The 18,979-nt window shown below is 52.7% G+C and overlaps 2 protein-coding genes across 4 annotated transcripts in view; one reads left to right on the top strand and one right to left on the bottom strand.

Moving 5' to 3' along the window:
- The window catches only part of TBC1D16 (TBC1 domain family member 16), a 31,165-nt gene extending 23,728 nt beyond the window's left edge, over positions 1 to 7,437 (bottom strand). For all 3 annotated transcript variants that reach the window (XM_071451303.1, XM_071451304.1, XM_071451305.1), the window contains exons 1-2: positions 7,305 to 7,437; positions 964 to 1,190 (exon numbers count right to left, since the gene is read on the bottom strand). In XM_071451303.1, the coding sequence (XP_071307404.1) occupies positions 964 to 1,132 (169 nt within the window). In that variant the 5' untranslated portion in view covers positions 1,133 to 1,190; positions 7,305 to 7,437. The remainder of the gene's footprint in view (positions 1 to 963; positions 1,191 to 7,304) is intronic.
- A 125-nt stretch (positions 7,438 to 7,562) lies between these two features.
- On the top strand, positions 7,563 to 18,910 carry CCDC40 (coiled-coil domain 40 molecular ruler complex subunit). Its single transcript, XM_071451301.1, has 18 exons — positions 7,563 to 7,689; positions 8,630 to 8,702; positions 8,827 to 8,987; positions 10,169 to 10,252; positions 10,335 to 10,554; positions 10,947 to 11,104; positions 11,980 to 12,102; positions 12,479 to 12,600; positions 13,340 to 13,583; positions 13,685 to 13,867; positions 14,764 to 15,009; positions 15,505 to 15,718; positions 16,230 to 16,399; positions 16,525 to 16,616; positions 16,925 to 17,045; positions 17,690 to 17,872; positions 18,041 to 18,199; positions 18,577 to 18,910. Exons 1-18 carry the CDS (start codon positions 7,672 to 7,674, stop codon positions 18,820 to 18,822), a joined length of 2,817 nt encoding a protein of 938 aa, XP_071307402.1. The 5' UTR covers positions 7,563 to 7,671; the 3' UTR covers positions 18,823 to 18,910.
- The last annotated feature ends 69 nt before the right edge of the window (positions 18,911 to 18,979 follow it).

Below are 18,979 nucleotides of genomic sequence, written 5' to 3'. Positions count from 1 at the left end.
AGGAGATTCCCCCTAACCCAAACCATTCCACGATTCCTGCTGCTTCACTACCACTCCACAGGAGCAAAACAAACCCTTTAATTTACCAGGACAGAATTCTGTCAAAGGCATTGTGGAGTGCTCAGCATTATTCAGCATTTGCAAATAATTTCAAGTCTGCATGTGGCTTTTGAACAGTCTGAATTCCCTCTGGCCTAGCTGAACACAGAAATTATATGCAAATACTTGGACTTCCTGGACAGATTTACTAATCAAGAGTAAATCATAAAATACGTTCCCACATGAAAAAGTTCTACTGTTTCTTAGTTAAACAGTTTCAAGTGCAAGCTGAACATTGATTTCTCAAGAATATTTACCTTAGTGTAGCTGAAGGGCTACAGTATTTATGGGAAGCCAATGGTAAAAGAAGACACCCACACCAAAAGGAAAGCAAGGGTCAGTGCTCAAAGAATAATTCATTTTGTGAAGCTAAGCCAAGAGCCACAGCTCTTTGATGAGAACATGAAAGAGCACAGGAACAGATGAGAATAAAAGGACAGAGCAGGATTTATCCTCATTTACTCCAGTGCATGCAGCCACAATGAGGCTTTTTGGATTTTGCCTTTACCAGTGGTTGCTGAGGCCACTCCAGCAATGACAGCTACAAGAGGATACTTGGATTTCCTGAACAATTCAGGGATGTGAACGAGCAACAGAAGTTACTGTCCTCACATGACAGCTTCTGACTGCTCAGAAGGACTCACTAAACCAGTAAATCCATGCTGGACCAGAAGAGAAAGGAGCAATATCACTAATTTTCCTACTGAAAGAAGAGCTGATGGATCAGCTTGTGGATGGCTTTCCTAAGCCTTCCACAAAACTGCCTTGCCCTGTCCCCACTGGCACCTCTTCATTTCTTAGAGCCCAGGGTGCAGTAGAACTTGGAGAGAGACAAAGAGCGAATGGGCAGGGTTTTCCCATCACCTGGGTGGTGCTCCCCGATGCCCTGCAGCAGCTCAGGGGGGTGCACACAGACATTGTTCTTGGAGTAGATGATCTCCCCGTTGAGCAGGGAGCAGGAGCCGCCGGCAGTCAGGGTCAGGAGGTCGGACGCTCTGGAAGAGGCTCGACGGAGGAGTCGCCCCAGAGACATCGCCAGGGAAATGTTTCCATCATCTGTCAGCTCTAGCCAGGAGCCCAATCCAGAAGATCTGCCGAGAAGGAGGAAAAAACAGTGTGAGAGCCAAAATAACGACAGCTCAGCACGTGCCACCCGCTGGCTGAGGACGAGTCTGCCGTCAATCCACACCTGGGGCCAGCGCCCAGCGATGCTGTGGGTCTGTAACATCACCTCCATGCCCCAAAGGTGCTCAGGCACAGGACCCCAGGGCATTTGGCTCTGCCACGAAGAAACATGAAGGCAGCAAAATGCCACAAGTGAACAGCTCCTGTGGGAGGAGGCAGAACAGCAATGCTGCTCCCTGACATCCCCACTGAGGGACAGCTCAGCCCGTGGATGTGCCTGATGTGTCACTGACCCAGGATGTCACACAGCCAGAGCTGATCCCAGAGGTTCCTTCAGCACAGAAATGGCTGAGCCCACAGCACTGAGCATGGGGCTGCTGCTCCAGCCACAGCATCTCCAAAAACAACAGCAATCAAACCCAGTTCATCTCCTGCTTGCCATTTCTGTGTGCTTGAGGTTTTCGGGGCTGCGATTTTTTTCCTGTGAGGTTGTTTTTGGGTTTGGTTTGGGTTCTTTTGAGCCTTGCCAGAGATGAGGCTTGAAAGCCCTGTGTTCACCAGGGGGGCAGAGCCTGGACACAGAGCATGGCACACCAGCTGAGGGCAAACATTTCACCCACCCAGAGTTACACAGAACTGTGGAGCACAACCCCCAGCTCACCCCAAATGAGCTCTGTGCTCAAGTGAGATGTGCTGCTTGCTGGGGCTGATGATGAGGAGCTCTGCAGTGGGTCACCCAAGCTATAAAACACTCAGCAGATGGACCAGGACATGTTGGAAGAGCAGGAGGGTCTCACACAAAGCAACCCCAGAGCAGAGCAGGCTCTCTGCAGCCATCCCCAGCGGGGAAGCACCAGAACCACGGCAGTTTCTGTTCTGCCAAACCCACGGGAGAGGAGGAAACTCCCACTTTTGTTCCTTTGTGTTTCCAGGCCCAGCTTGCTGTGCCCAGGCCAGTGTGACCCAGCAGAGCCCAGGCACAGCCCCGCTCCCAGGCCTTGGGGAGCTCAGCCTGGGGTGCTCCTGGGGACCAGCCCCACACTGGGATGCAGGGCATGGCCACGAGAGCCAGAGAGGAAAATCAAGCAGGAAATAAAGCCCTGGCCTGGGGCACCTTTTGAGGAAATACTTAAGGGCCTAAGCAAGCATTGTGTGATGTTGAACAGCTCTGATTTCCTTAATCTGGTTTTGATGGCAAATCCAGCCAGCCCAGGAGGGCAGAAGGCAGAAATGGCAAAGGGGCATCTCCCAAAGGGCAGAGGGAGGGCTGCAGGCAAGGAAAATAGCTGTCCTGCCTCTGACAGATTGGGACACGCAGGAGACTGCAAATGAGGCTGCCAAGCTGTTGACAGAGCCTTCATTAAAGGACAAACTATTGGTTTAACTGCAATGGCCACATTTGTCAGCTCGAATCACAACAGAGGCAGTTCCTGCCCTTCAGCCTTTGCTGGGCTTGATGGAAGAGCCTCAGCCCTGCTCTGTACCAGCAAGGGCTCAGGATAAGAGAATCCCTTTGCAAGTCCTGCACACTCCTGACTCCTCCTAGCACCAGACACATGTATCCTCATGTCTCAGCCCCCAAAACCAAACACCAGCCAAGCCCTAAGCTCATTCTTGTCCACATTGCCAAAATCCACAGTTTCAGGCTCTAGGTTACACCTGGCAGAAAGCCATTTGCCTCAACCACATTTAAGGAGCAAAAATCACCTTTCCTCTCATTGCACCCTGCAAGAACAGACAGTAAATTCTGGTGCAACTTCTCCTTCCCCACACTGAGTTACAACACGCTCTTTCCAAACAGGGCCAGGGGAGTCAGGGCCAGGGATGTGGAGCCACCTGGGCCTCCAGCACACCTGGGCAGGGTCCCCTGTCAGCACAGCACTGGCTGCAGCAGCACAGACCTTCATCCCTGTCAGCGACTTCCTCAGAGCCCCAAAGTCAGGGGATGCACAGGAGGAAGGAGGCAGCAGCTGGCTGCTGCTGCTGGCCAGGCAGTGCTTCTTCAGGAAACACAGGGACAGGAGCTGGAGAGGCACCTGAGAAACAAGAGGGCCTGTGATGTCCTGCTGCAGCTCTCTGGGTGCTCCCACGAAGGCAGGGGATGGTCAGGACGTCCCTGCCAACAGAGGCAGCACTTAATGAGCTTTCAGCAGGCACAGAAAGAACAAAGAGACAGGTAAAGATCAAAAGCTGCTCCCTGGAAAGCCAGGGGAATTGAAAGGGAAGGCTTGCTTTGATCCTGCAGAACACCTGTTGTTCAGCACTGCCTGCATGTGCAGGTGGAAGGTGCTGCAGGTACACACAGGGCTGGGAAGGGGAAACCAAATAAAAGACAAAAGGTTTGGAATAGAGTGTCCTGCCAGCTCAGAAATTCAGTCTGATGGACTTGCCTTGCAGAAGAGCTGCACATCAGAAATCAGAGACCACTGCAGTGCTGCAGACAGTAGCCAGACACTCTGGGATATATAAATATCACCAGGAAACTCAATCCTTGCACTGTTCTCACGGGCCAGGGAATTCTCTGCAGCTTTGGTTGAGGGATTAATGAAAAACAGATGCAAGTCACAGGACAGTTTCAGGGAGGGTGACAAGAGTTATCTGGGCCAGGGAGAGAGATTGCCAAGGCAAGATAAAAGTGAGGGAAACGTATTAAAAGTCCTCACACATGGGAACTGTCACTGCCAAAGACAGGAAGAGCTGTCGATGAAGGACAGGAGGAGCTGTAGGGCAGCTGAACTGTGGCAAGGAATACCCAGCGTTGTCATTCGAGCAGCTGGGACAATGGTGCACCAGAACAGGGAACCCCAAGGGGCCATTTACAACCCCGGGGTTTCAAAGGCCACAGAAATAAATACCCAGTCAGTCCCAGTGGGGACCAGATGGTGGACTGGACCTCTGCAGGTCATCTCATCTACTGGTACAGCCCCAAAAGTCCCTGAAACTCAGCTTGGGAAAGTGCAGCTCCTCCCAAAACCACAAGAGTTCATACAACACAAAGCAGCGAATCACAGAGAGCAAATCTGCAGGGTTTGCTGTATTCTCAGCCCTTCTCCATGTGGGACAACATCTGCACACACAATCTGTGGGGCCTGGGTTGTGGGGAGAGGCAGGAACTGCTGCTGCCTCTGGGAAAGCAGCAGGAACCATCCCACAGCTCAGGCAGCAGAAAATCAGCACCATTCAAAAAACCCCATTTTTCATATTAATGTCATATTTATCTGCTGATCTGTGGGGATTCTTCTCAGTGTGGCAGAGCCAGCTCAGCTCTCCAGAAGCTGAAGCACTGCGTTAGCTGATAAGCTCTTGCTGAGTGCCAATATTTATTAAGCACACACACATTTTCTTCTCCCACACATCAAGCATTGCCACTAAAAATCTTCTCTCCAGCTCCTGTGCCTGTTCACACGGCCCTGGCTGCTCTCCCAGTCGGTGCCAGCACTCCTCAGCTTGGTGAGTGACAAAGTGCTGGGGAGCCAACTCCTGCAATCACCCTCGGAGCCTCTTCCCCAGAGCCTGTCCAGCTCCAGCCAGCAGCATCCAGCCTGGCACCTCCCCAGGGCGCCCTTCCCTGCTCAGAACCATCCCCAGGATCCTGTTTGCCTTGGCACACGGCTCCTCGCTCGGCACCTGCTGCTGCTCCGAACGCTGCTGCCGCTGGTGGCCGGAGATTCCCGCATCCCGGGCTACCCAGGGATGTGCCACAGCCAGCACATCCTTGGGGCACCCCCAGGAGCCCAGCCCGGGCTGGCTGCAGCCACAGCTCCAGGGCTGAGCCCCCTGTGCGCTCCTGCTCACGGGGCACATTCACTTTACCTTACCCGGCCTCATCACCGAGCCGCAGGGCTCTGGAGGTGAAACGTGACACCTGCAGCGAGTCTGGGCACGGCCAGAAACACGAGCGGCCAAACAGCAGCACCGAGTGCGAGTGTGAGATGTCTTTGGGAAGAAAAACGCAACAGGCTCCTTTTCTTTCTTGCCCTTAATAACTGGAATTCAATTTTACATGTTTAAGGAGTCTCTGCAGCAGTGGGGCTCAGACGCTGCACATCCCCTGCCTCTTTCCCCTCTTGGGGACAGCAAGTGCCAGGTTGGGAAGTCTCAAGCACAGAGCAGCTGGAGCATAGAGGAGCCTGGAGTCAGGACTCAGCTCCTCCAGCCCCCGGGTGCATCTGCTGTGCCTCCCTCAGCTGGTCCCTCACTGATCTCTGCTCCTCTGCAGGCACACAAGAGCCCTTGTCCGACCTTCCCTTCGTGTTACAACACCTCGACATTGGGAAGAAAAAGAGAAAAGCTTTCCAAACTCCTCCCTGTGCTGGAGCCAGTGAAGAGGATCCAGCCAAATCAAGGAAAAGCATTTACCATGGGGAGCCACTCTGAAGTCATCCTGTCTCATGGGGAGAATTATGTAGGTCACCAAGAAGTGTTTCATGGCTGCCCTGCTGGAGCAGCAGTGGGTCACGGAGCAAGAGCAAAGGGATGGGAACAGCCGAAATCTCCACAATTCCAAAAGCAGTCGCTACAGCGGGACTGGCTTCACTCACATGCACCTCAGCTGAGCAGGTAAAAAAGGGGCAGCAGCCTGAATCCTGCAGGGCTGTGACTGCAGGGATGAGAAGGGAAAGGGAATGCTGTGTCAGGGCTGGCTGCTCCCAGCCACACCTGCTCAGGCATCAGAAGGCAAACAGAAAGCAAACAAAAGGCAAACGAAACTCACCAACAGCACACGCTGTCACTGAGGCACTGTGTGTGCCACATGTCCCTCTGCCCCTGATTTACCAGCCTTTCATGTCACTTGTCTGCACTGCTCAGGCACAGGAAAGCTTTTATGGCTTTTTATTTCCAACATCCTGTTGCTGTGTCCCGATAACACCCCCAGGACTCGATCCCCAAGGAGCAGCAGCTCAAACCCAGCAGTGTGGAGCCCAGCTCGGTGGGTGAGCTGCCTGCTCTGTTCTCAGTGTGACAGACATCAGACCACGCACCTCTCTGCCACTGGACACCCAGAACTTTCCCTTTCCTTCCTATTCCGAGGAGAGCTAAGAACAAAGCACCTCTGCAAAACAAGCCCGAGACCCGAAAGGGCAGCTCCCAGAGGAAGGAGCCGAGTTATTTTACAGTGTCAGCAGCACAGAGAGCAGTGCAGCACCCACAGCCCCTGCCTGCTCCTCAAACCACTGCCAACGATCCTCCATCCACCTTCCCCGTGGGTAACGGGGTTCAGGCAGATGTTGGGGACACCTGGGAGAAGACCAGCTCCCCAAAAGGAAGGAAAACATTGAATCACCCCAAAATGCACGGAGCCGCACCGAAAGAACAGAGGAGAAAGTTTAAGAACTATTTACATTTCCATCAGCGCCCCCGGCGGCATCCCGACCCCTGGACGGCATCCTGACCTCCAGGCAGCATCCCGACCCCTGGATAACATCCCAACCCCCGGATAACATCCCGACCCCCGGATAACATCCCGACCCCTGGACAGGATCCCGACCCCCGGATAACATCCCGACCGCCGGATAACATCCCGAGCCCCGGATAACATCCCGACCCCTGGATAACATCCCAACCCCCGGATAACATCCCGACCCCCGGATAACATCCCGACTGCCGGATAACATCCCGACCCCCGAATAACATCCCGACTCCCGGACGGCATCCTGACCTCCAGGCAGCATCCCGACCCCCGGACAGCATCCCGACCCCTGGATAACATCCCGACCCCTGGATAACATCCCGACCCCTGGATAACATCCCGACCCCCGGATAACATCCCGAGCCCCGGACAGCATCCCGACCCCCGGATAGGATCCCGACCCCCGGATAGGATCCCGACCCCCGGATAACATCCCGACCCTCGGATAACATCCTAACCCCAGCAAGCTCCCGTTGTCCCGGAGCATCCGCCCGCTCCCGCCGCCCTCCGCCGTGGGAAGGGCGGACAAAGAGCGGGATCAAGCACGGAGCTGCCCGGGTACCGGCAGGATCCCGGTGCCGGGCCCGGGGGTCCCGGGGCAGCGCTACAGGATCCCCCGGCCCCCCCCGCCCCGCCGCCCCCAGCCCGGCCCGGCCCAGCCCCGCCGTACCGGCACAGACGAGCCCGGGGAAGCTCCCGGCGCTGCCCAGCCCGGGGCGGGCTCGGAGCCGCCGCCGCCGCCGCTCCCGGCCCTGCGCGGAGCCGCTGCCGCCGCCCGCCCGCTCCGTCCGGCCCGCGGGGCTGTGCCCGCCCGGCGGCCCCGCCCGTCCGCCCGGCCCGGGGCTGCTCGGCCCGAGGAGGGCACAGGGGACCCGCCCGGTGCCGGTACCGGGGCCGGCGGGGACAGAGCGTGGCCCGAGCCCCCCCCGCGCCGGGGATGGTGCGGCCCCGAACCCCCCGCCCCCCCCGCGGGCCGTGGTGGTGCGGCCCGGGCGATCACGTGAGCGGGTGTTGATGCGTTGCCTGGCAACGGGAACATGGCGGAGCCGCCGCGGGTGAGTCGGGGCCGGGCCGGGACTGCCCGCCCGGGGCTCCTCCGCCGGCCCGCACCGTGCTGTCCATCCCATCCCGCCCCAGTACCGCCAGTCCGCCCCACTGCTCCCCCAGTCCCCGTCTCGTCCCCTCCTCTCCTCTCCCCTCCCATCCCGTCCCGTCCCGGTTCCGTTCCCTCCACCGCTGGCCCGGTACTGCCCGGTCCGGTTCCACTGCAGCCCGGCACTGCCCGTTCCCTCCACCACGGCCCGGTACCGTCCGGCACGTCCCGGTACCTCCCCCGTGCCCAGTGCCGCTGCTCACCCTCTCTTTAAACAGAAAGAGAGGAAGAAGAACAAGAATAATTAAACTACGTGTTGTGCTGGCTGGATGAATTTCTTTAATAAATCTGCAAGGGATTTTTTTTTTTTTTAATAGATGTGAACTAGAAGCACGTGGAACTGTAAGTGGTGTGGAGAAGTTTTGTAAGGATCTTTACTATCTCAGGGCTTGCTGGGTGACTATTTTTGTAAATGAGATTAAACTTCTAAATTAAACTTCTGCGCCCTGTGGCAAAAAATACCACAGCATTAGAATTAAATGCAGACGGCAATGTGCTGCCCTGCTTTTCACCTGTGCTGTGTGCCAGGCCAGGGAAGAATGGCAATGACCGTGGAGAGTCTGTTCCTCTGGAGGAGCAAATCACTGCCCCTGCAGGAGGAGAGGTCTGGCTGCAGGGCTCTGCACAAGTGAGACACTATCATTATATTTTGGGAGGGCTGGCTGTAGAGCCAGGCCCTTCTGCTGAGCCTTTTGCATTGTTCATGTCCCGTGACAAGAATGAGCAGATGTGCAGGGGTGAATAGAGCTAGATGGAAAAGGTGGTTTTTATATTTCATGAAAAATCCCCTGAGACTTTCCCAAACAATGCAGAATGTGACCAGCCTTTGTCCCCCTGCCCAGGGTGACATGGAGCAGCCAGGCCCAGGTGGAGGAGCCTCTCCCCCTCCCTCGGGAGCACCTGCAGCCCAGCCAGGTACCCCCAGTGGCCGTGCCACAGCTCTGCTGTGTCCCTTTGTGGTCATTGTTAACCCAGCCAGAGGCACAATGCTGTGAAACCTGATCCTGCTGCTTTGCCTTTTTCCTTCTCTGTGGCCCAGGGAGTGGAGCAGGACCCAGCTCTCACCATGCAGGGCCGAGCTCTGAGCTCCCCAGTGGCCATGGCAGCCAAAGAAGGGAGAGGGCAGCCGAGGAACCTGAGAGGAGAAAACGGAGGCAGAAAAAAGGAGAAACAGAGCTGCTTGTCCTGGATCCAGAACATGTGAGGAGTCTTCAAATCTTGCTGTTCTTTGCAGGGCTGGTGTTTGTGTTTCTCTGAAATGTGTGAGGTGAGCTGTAAGCAGTGGCTGTTCAGCTGCACTGTGTGTGAAATGTGTGAAAATCAGCTTTGCCAGAATATTAACTGCAGCCTGTGCCACTCAGTGCTGACCCCAGAGCTGCAGGCTCAGAAGTGAGCAATGCAGTGGGCTCAGAAGTGAGCAATGCACTGGGTTCAGAAGTGAGCAGTGCAGTGGGCTCAGAAGTGAGCAGTGCAGTGGGTTCAGAAGTGAGCAGTGCACTGGGTTCAGAAGTGAGCAGAGCACTGGGTTCAGAAGTGAGCAGAGCACTGGGTTCAGAAGTGAGCAGTGCAGTGGGTTCAGAAGTGAGCAATGCACTGGGTTCAGAAGTGAGCAGTGCAGTGGGTTCAGAAGTGAGCAATGCACTGGGTTCAGAAGTGAGCAGTGCACTGGGTTCAGAAGTGAGCAATGCACTGGGTTCAGAAGTGAGCAGTGCACTGGGTTCAGAAGTGAGCAGTGCAGTGGGTTCAGAAGTGAGCAGTGCAGTGGGTTCAGAAGTGAGCAATGCAGTGGGTTCAGAAGTGAGCAGTGCAGTGGGTTCAGAAGTGAGCAGTGCACTGGGTTCAGAAGTGAGCAATGCACTGGGTTCAGAAGTGAGCAGTGCACTGGGTTCAGAAGTGAGCAGTGCACTGGGTTCAGAAGTGAGCAGTGCACTGGGTTCAGAAGTGAGCAGTGCAGTGGGTTCAGAAGTGAGCAATGCAGTGGGTTCAGAAGTGAGCAATGCAGTGGGTTCAGAAGTGAGCAATGCAGTGGGTTCAGAAGTGAGCAGTGCACTGGGCTCAGAAGTGAGCAATGCACTGGGTAAATCTGGTCCCTGCAGTGCCCCTGAAAGAAAAGAAGAAGAGCCCTCCTTGCAGCAAGGGTGGGTTCTCAGATGTGGCTCTTCTGGCATGGTTCTGATTCTCAAACATTCTCACTTTTTGGCACCAGCACAAACCCACTCTGTAACATCTCTCACTGGCAGTGAGGGTAGCTGAAATAAGCACACAAGTGTCTGTGGCAGAAATAAGTTGTTTTATTGGGTGGGGGAGGTAGCAGTGAGGCTTCTTCATAATCTATTTACACAAGTATTAATATTAACAAGCTTTACTGCTGTCCTTTACAGCCTCTGATGACAAGGTTCCAGGCTGCCCTGAAGAACTACCTCACCAAGCAGATAGAACAAGTGAACCTGGACCTCCATGCAATGGTACCCAGTCCCTCCTTCGCCTCCCCACAGCCCCCCCTGCCCAAACTGCTGGGACACTGCTCCCCATCCCTTGTGTCTGCAGAGAACAGCCATGAAGAGCAGCAAGGAGCAGAGGGAAGAGCTGGGGGTGATCCTTTATGGGGCCCAGCAGCAGCTGGGGCAGCTGGAGGAGGAGCTGGAGAAGAGCCACGAGCGCTGGTGGCAGGCGGCGGCGGCGCGGCAGCAGCTGGAGGAGGAGCTGCAGGCCCTCAGGGCTGCTCACAAGGAAATGTGTCACAGCACCGAGGGAGAGCGCAAGAAAGGTGACCCAGGCAGTCCTGGCAGTGTTTCCCAATTCTAGGGCTGTGTGGAGAAATTAATTGGAATTTAAGGCAAGCGCCGGATTGGAAAATGCAGCAAAATAATTAATCAGGAATAATGAGCTCATTGAAAAGTTTCATGGATTCTCCAGGAGTTCTGTGAGCTGGGAGTCCAGGAATTGCTTGCCAGGATCTTTGGTTGTGGAGCTGTTCTCCAGAGCTGATGTAAATGTGTGTCCTGGGGAGGGCTGCTTATCTGATGTGTGAGAGGTTTTGCTGCAGGAGCTTCTGTATTTCTTCCTCTTTTATCCCTGTTTAAGGTGTACCCTACAAACAAACTTCTCTGTCCCTACAACCAAACTTCTCTGTAACTATTTTGCCTCTTGTCCCCCCAGTTTCTACAATGCAGACCCAGATTGAAAACCTGGCCTTGGAGCTCCTCTACGTGCAGAGCATGGACCAGGAGATGCATCACAGGCTTTTACTGATGAAACAGTCAGCAAGGAGGGCTGAGGCAGACAGGATCCAGGCTGAGGTGGAGAAGAAAAAACAGGTACCAAGAAAAGCTGTCTTTGAAATAAATAACTGTAGGTGCCAGCAGTCAGTCCTGGAGGATGCTCCACCTTGTCAGGAGAAAGGCCAGAGCAATTGAATCATGGAAAATGAGTGGGGATATTTTTCTCAAATAACTGAAAAAAAATAAATCCAGAGGCTTTTCTGAAAAGGAGGAGAAGCCCTGCCTGCCCCAGGATGGCAACACTGCCCAGAGGGTTTGCAAGCCTCAGGACAGTAAAGCACTCTTCCCTCGAGGAGAAGGGGTGTGGGGGAACGAGGACATTTAATAAAGAAATATCATGGATACAGGGCTCGAGAATGATTCTGAATCACAGAATTTCACAATGGAAAGTGAACTTTGGGAATGAGCAGAGCCAGTCGGTGCTGGAGCTCCCTCTGCTGCCTTCCAGGACACAATCCACGGGTACTGCTCTGCAGAATTCCATGTCAACTGTTGAAATACAGTGGGGTTAGGAGGATTTTAACAAAGGATTTTCAAATATACATTATTAAGATTCCCAGTAGCTGGACAGGTGAAATCAGGGCTGACAGGAGGGATTGTGGCTTCAGAGCTGACCTATTAATTTACTGATGCAAGTGGAGTAATAAACAGTCAGCAAAGGTTTCATTCTCCTGCAAGTCATCCCTGCTGCAGTCCTGAGCCCTTCCCATGAATGAGAAAGTTTCAGTAGGACTCCAGTCTAACCCAGCTGCCAGTTTTAATTCCTTTTTTAGCTGATGTTATTATTAATTCCTTTTTTAGCTGATGTTATTATTAATTCCTTTTTTAGCTGATATTACCCTTGTAGGACACAGCTGGTTTAGGCTGAGGTTCTGTGACTCACCCTGGACTGTTTGGCTCTGGCTCTGCAGGACCTTTTCCTGGACCAGCTGACAAGGAGAGTCCACCAGCTCCAGGAACAAATTGCTGTGTTTGAAGCTCAGCTTGTGGCCCAGGCAGAGGACACAAAAGTGACCCGGCAGGCAATCACTGAGGTAGGAGGGCCCTTGTCCCCTGGGGTTAATATTTCCCTTGGCAGGGCTGACCCCTTTGGCCCGTGCTCACGTGGTGTGCACAATGTGGGACAGAGTTTCACAGTTTGTTCCTGTTTGGAAGAATGAGGAGGTTTTTTTTCTTTTCCTTTGTCCTTAAGAAGTGCCTGTAAATCACTTCCTCCTGCCCTTCTCAGCAGTTTTGTCATGCAGACCTGTGCTCTGTGGGCTGCTCAGAAATGAACCAGCCACGGAGGTGAAGCTGATCCTGCTCAGCACATTATGAACAGGAAAAGAAAAAAAAATTGTATATCACAATTTTAATCTCTTTTTTAACACAATGTAGATTCATCCTGTCTGCCATGTCTCTGTTCCCCAGGCTGGGCTGGAGGTCCAGGCTATTAACATGGAGAAAAAGAAGCTGATGGAGCACTGGAACAGCAGCTTGGCTGGAATGAAGCAGAGGGATGAGGCCTATGTGGTCACTCAGGAGCTGCTGAGGTATGGTCTGAAACCAGGCCCTGAGGACACCTCAGATTTGGACAGGAGGGATTCTAGAAAGGGATTCCAGTGGGGTTTAGGCTCCTGTGGGGCTCAGCCCTGTGTGGGCAGGGCCTGTCAGGCAGAACAAGTTCCCTGCTCTCAAGTACATAATAAATTTAAAGGATGAGAAGCACTTTCTTTGTTGCTGCTTTCTTTATCCTAACCACATCTCTCCCTTGGAATGTGGGGGGTTCCTGAAGCTGCTTAGAGTTTTTATGATCATGTTTTATTCCTTTAAAAGAGTTCTCTCACCTTTGCAACATTTCTTACTCCAACGAGCTGGATGTCAGGAAGGGTTTATCTCTCATTATCAGGGTTTTGTGAGGCCTTTGGAAACGTTCAGGAAAACCTCCCTGTATTGCCAGAGGAAGTGTTTATTTGCTCATGAGCCTTAAATCAGCCTTGACTGATTCTCTGAGAACAAACAATCTGCTTTTATGTGGTGACATCCTGGTCAGAATGGGGGCTGGGACAGTACTGAAAGAAGGAATCGATTTCCCTACACACATTTACTTTTAAATCTTAATGTCTCCATCCATCTCCTGCTGACTCTGCACTGTCACAGCAGCTGAGCCCTTACAAACATCTTCCTTCTTGGGCAGTTGTTGTTGCAATAACGTGTTTGAAAAGAGGAGTTTGTGGGTGGCTGTACAGCACCAATCCCTGTGATGACTTTCCATCCTCTTTGCCCCTCCAGCAACTACAGACGTGACCTCAAGTCCCTAGAAGGGGACATCCATGGCTGTGGGAGGTCCATCAGGAAAGAGGAGGAGAAGAATGAGAGCCTTGTGAGGCTCCTGAACCGCTCCCAGAACGATGCCAGTGTGACAAGGAAACTGATTGCCCAGTGCCTGCAGGAGCAGGAGGCCCTGCAGGTCCAGACTGGCACCTACACTCGTGTTCTCCATGAGACAGAGGAGGCCCTCAGCAGGACCAAGATGGTGAGGAGAGGCCATGGAACACGAATCCTTTTGCATCCCTGAACTGAATGCCCTTCCTCAGACAGTTGTAGTGATCCTGTGTCTGTGTGCCCACCTTTCAGGACCAGGCTGCTCACCTGAATGAGCTGCTGTCCATCAGGAAGGGGATAGAGAAGGGAACTTATGCCAACGAGCAGCTAGAGAGTGAAATCATGGCAAAGCTTCAGGACCAGAGGATATCCAGCAAAGTTGCAAAGCACTTCTCCCAGCTGGCTGAAAAGCTTCGGAACAGAAAGAGCGACCTGGTATGGCAGCCCCCCTTGGGAGGGCAGGGCAGGAGCCACTGGGTCCCAGCAGGGCTTGTCAGTGCCTTTGTTCTGGTTTCAGGTCTGCATTGCAGCTCTGCTGAGTTTGCCTCTCAGTCTGGTTCTCCCTGTGATCTTATTGCAGGATTCTGGTGTGTGTGTGAGAGCTTGGCCAAGAAGGCCTGACACAAACCTCACTGTCCCTTGCTTAAAAAATGGGGCAACATGATGAGTATTTACTAGAAAGTATCAGCATTTCTTATGTACTAAAGAAAACCAGTGGACCTGTGGTACTTCTGTAATCTCATTGTAACTAACTTTCATTTCTATAATTCATCATGGAATGGGATGCAGGCAGCTCTCAGCTCTGAGGACGATCCAAGGAACAGTCCAAATGTTCAATCAGTCCAACAGTCCAATCTTTAATCCATGATAAGTTGCTCTCTCTGGGAGTGTAGAACTGGATCACTTAGAAGGATTGGAAAGCTGAGCCCAGCCCTTCTCACACCTGTGAGTGCTGTGCTGGTTGTTAGGTGTGTGTGCCAGGTGTGCTGCAGAAGGGACAATGCTGGGATGTCCTGGTACTGGTGGCAGGTAACTGGAGACAGCTGGGGAGGCATTGCAGAAGGGATGAGTGAGGTCTCTTAAAGGCTTTTGGAATGTTTGGGCTCCTTGATGCCTTTCAACAGCTGTGTGGGGGAGGTAGGTATTGTATTACCTGGCAGTTGATGGAGAAGCAAAGATGCACAGAGGGTGAGTAGCTTGTGGCTTGTAGTAGAGAGCTGGGAGTAGAATCTCCATCCCCTGACTCCTGAGCTGGACAAGTGGCATCACAACCCAACCAGGGGCTGCTGGGGACTCTGATGTGTTTTTGTTTTCTCTCTTGACATTCCCAGGAGCTGCATTTTTACAAGGTTGAGAACGATGTGGCCCAGATTATTCTGAATGCAACCAATACCAGCTGCAGGCTGACAGTTCACCAAAAAACACTCTGTGAGGTGGACAAGGAAATCAAAAATGTGAATGAACAGATCACCTGCCAGGAAAATGAGATTGCCAAGTCCAGGATCCTGGCTGAGAAGAAGGGAGGGATCCTCTGCCTGTTCAACAAGAAGCTGGAGATGCTTCTTTCTCAGCAAGGGGTAGGTACTTTTGTGTTTCAGTCCCAGTTTTGATTTTATTCTTTGTGGTGGCCACAGATGCTCCTGATCAACGTAACTGTGTTAAATGTTGGGTTGTTCAAACATTCAGGCACCAGCACTGTGATTTAAAAGCTGCATTGGTTAATGAAGGTGTTTCTGTTTATCAGTTGATAATACAGTGAAGGGAATTGTGAAATGAGGGTGTGCCTGGCACAGATCCCTCAGGGACTTGCCTGCACCTGATGAAAATGTCAAATGGCATCAATGAGCAAATGGGATCTTGTTGGAAAAGTCTGCAAACACTGAGCAGGGGAGAATGGGGCAGGCAGTGAGATTTCAGTGGTTTGAGGGTTGGCCCTATTGGGGTAAGACCTAATGGATACCCATGGGGAAATGAGTCCTGTGGCACATCCTCTGCAAACCTTGGAATGTCCAGATGCTGTAAACAACTCAGGCAGCTTCTGCCTGATTTAGCCCAAACTTTGCTCTCTACAGGGGCAAGAACTGGGCCCACTGGAGATTGAGATCAACAAGCTGAACCAGCAGATAGAAGATTGCAACTCCGAGGCAGTGACGTTGCAGAAGTACTGGCTGAGTGAGCAGAAGGAGCTGGTGAGGCTGACACAGGAGAGGGAGGAACAGATCAGCTCCCTGGACACGCTGCAGAAGCAGAGCATCATCATGCAGCAGAGGAAACTGCGCCTGGAGAGTTCGTGTTTCCTAAAGTTCAACTCTGCCTTGAAATGTCCATCTGTGAAGGGAGGGAACAGGGAGGGGAGGGTTACAGTGGGGAGAGCTGGGCCTGCCCCAAAGAGTGCTCCTGGCATGTGTGAGCAGGAGCACCAGCAGCCCAGGCACTGCTGCTGATTGCACCTGGTTACTCCTATAAGGACTGATCCTACTGTCCTGACAGCCAGACCCTAAGTGACAATGTCACCTGTTACACTTGTTAAATAAGGTTTGAAAGTAGTGGGTGGGCAAATGGCCCCATCAATGACTGCACTTTCCTTGGCCAAACCCAACTTTTTCCCACAGGAGTCTCTTTCAAAACCTTTTTTGGTTTTTGAGCTTGTGGAAAATCATTTTGGCTGGGATCATTCTATGGGACATGGGTGGCTCTGCCTGAGGTGTTGCCAGCTCTGAGAGCCATTTGTCACACCTTGTCTCTGTTCAACCCAATGCTCAGGGGAATTCTAAGACCTTTTTCTGTTCACCCATAGATGAAATTCAGCAGGAAATAAAAGAGCAGAAGGATGTGGAACGGCACATGAAGAACATGTCAAATGACTTAATAAAGTTGAACACATTGATCAACAAGAACAACAGCAGCGTTGAGAACCTGCAAAGTGGCAGGATTGTCACAGAGAACGAGTTTGTGCAGTCTCTCAAGGTACTGAGGCACCTGGCACCTCAGTCCCAGGGCTCAGCCTCCCCTGCAGGTCAGAGGCAAACAGTGATCCTGGAAAACCTTCTCAGCCTGACAAGTCTGTATTGTTCTGTTCTTCCCAAATCTAGGCAGCAGAAAAAGAATCCATGGAGATGCAGGAGAGGCACAGTAAACTGACTGAGGAGAAGGAAAGGCTCCTGAACAGCCTGGTGGAAGCAGAGTAGGTACCAGAGTGCCACAGTCCTGTGGGACTGTGTCCACATTCCCATTCTCCTGCAGTCACCAAACCTGGCACCAGCAAATGTGCTTCTAGCCTTCCTGGAGAAGGGGATGAATGTGTGAAAGGTGTTTCAGCAGTCTCTGGAGCCAGCAGGAGCTGGGAGGATGTTGGCTTTAACAGTTCCAGTGTGTGTGAGCTGGACATTGCCAAGATCCATAGGGGAAGGCTCTGCCAGGAATTGGCAGCGCTGCACTGGGCAGGCCATTGGGGGTCTGTCTTTCTCCTTCCTTCCCCTTTCTTCTCTGAAGGCATCAGATCCTGCTGTGGGAGAAGAAGTTCCAGCTGGCAAAAGAGATGAAGGATGCCACAGACGCTCTGGTGGAACACGGCGAGATCCATGACATGAAAACAGAGATTCGGAGGATGCAAGTGAGGCTCTGGGAAGGGGGGCTGAGGAGGGGAAGCCACCCAATGTGCTTAGCCTTGGAGTGGCTGAAACATGAGGCAGGAGATGAGAAACAGGCTGGAGAGGTGGCATCTTCAGGGCCCAGGGTGGGACTCTAAAGCCCTGCAGCTCGACTGGACCGAGCACATGCAGCCCACACATCCTGCATTCTCCATGCCAGCCTCAGCAGGATCTGGATACTCCCAAGAAATCTATTTAAATTGCAGTATGTCTGCCACCTGATTATGTGACCCTGATTTATGTGCAGTTTTGATTACTAAATGTTGCATCACTTTAATCACTGGTTTAGGGAAGTGTTCCCTCTCCTGGCAGAGAAGTTCATCCCCTTCATTCTCAGGATGCTTCTGCTTTTCTGCTTCTGCTCTTGCTGATGAGGTTCAGAGTAACATTTTGAGTATTGGTGCAGACAAGTTGATAATCCAGGCCTCTGCCTTCAGATCCTCACACAGCAAACCAGGTTTGGACTTGGACCAAATCTGGCCTGCAGGCACTCCTGTCCCATATATCTGGTTTATGCTGCTGGGATGTGCCCCCTGGCCAGCTTCCCTGGGTGCTCTGGGCAAACATTTGGGATTCTGAGGCTGGTTGGTGTCTTGGCCAACGGCAGGTGCGCTATGGGCAGCTGCAGAAGCAGCAGGAGATGCTGATTCGGGCCATGGAGGCGTGTGTTTCCCAGAGAGAGACAATAACAGATCGGGCAGAGGCTCAGAGCAAACTGAAACACGGCACCAAGAGCGACGTCCAAAGCAGGAAAGAGGACCTGAAGAAGAAGATCAGGGAAATCCAGGAGGTGAGCAGGGAAAGTGGGGCTGCAGGAGCTCACACAGCTGGGGTTGGCCTTGTGGTGAGGAAAATCATTCATTGAAAATCCCCCAAAACCCAGTTCTGGGAGGATGGTCAGGAGTGCAGCTGAACTAGAGAACTGAAATCTGCCATTCCCTTCTCTCCCATTTACTAGAACATTTATGAATGCAACCAAACCATGCAGGAGCTGGAGACCATCCAAGAGTCCCTCAATGACAACTTTTCAGAAAAGCAGCAGGAAGTGTGCCAGCTCCAGGCTGAGACTGAGAGCCTCAGCTTGGACAGGGAATATCTTCAGAACGAGAAACGATGGGTGAGCACCTGCACTCCCCTACAGCATGGGGGCCAGACAGAGCCTGTGCTTCCTCTGCTTCCTCTCTGTCCTCAGCTGGGTGTGCTGTAATGTGTTAGAGCCACACATTACCTGAGCACATTTTGGGGGCTCACCAAGAGCCAGCTTGGTGAAACCCTGTCCTGGCGAGGGTTGCCTTACAGATGTGGGAATTTCTCGGATTTATGGAATTCTGTGATATCTGTACCCCTCCAACACCCGGGCTGGGGGTGCTGCTTGGCTGTTATGGTGGGGAATTCACAGCACTGTCCTTCCCTTGTCCAACGTGATGGACCTGACACGAGTCCTGCCCATGCTTTTCCTGCTGTTACAGCCCCTTCTCTTTTTGCTTTTCTCAGAACCTGTTGGAGATTGTGGCCCACCAGGCACGCCAGAAGCAGCTGCAGGCACTGAGGCAAGGGAAGTACAAGGCCCTGTGCCACACTGAAGAGGCCTGCACGAACCAGCAGGAGAAACTGGAGGATCGGCTGCAGACCATTAACACCATCGTGCAGCAGATCCAGGAGGAACAGCCCCAGCACCAAAGGGCTCTGCAGTGGCTCAGTCACTGCTTGACATCCAAGCTCGGGTTGCAGAAAGCCTGAAAATACATGAAAATACATGTAGTCTCTTTTATATTCTTCCGCAGGCTCCAGACATTGTAAATAGATAAATAAAAGGATAGATAAGCAGGTGCGGGGTATAATATTTACTTTGCCGAGTACAACGTTTATTTCAGACGTTCCATTGTAACCTTTCGGT

Source organism: Agelaius tricolor, unplaced genomic scaffold (genome assembly GCF_023055355.1).
Source record: "Agelaius tricolor isolate 1412-34295 unplaced genomic scaffold, bAgeTri1.0.p SCAF_32, whole genome shotgun sequence".
Taxonomy (NCBI): Eukaryota; Metazoa; Chordata; class Aves; order Passeriformes; family Icteridae; genus Agelaius; species Agelaius tricolor.
This window is presented reverse-complemented; position numbering and strand designations above follow the sequence as displayed.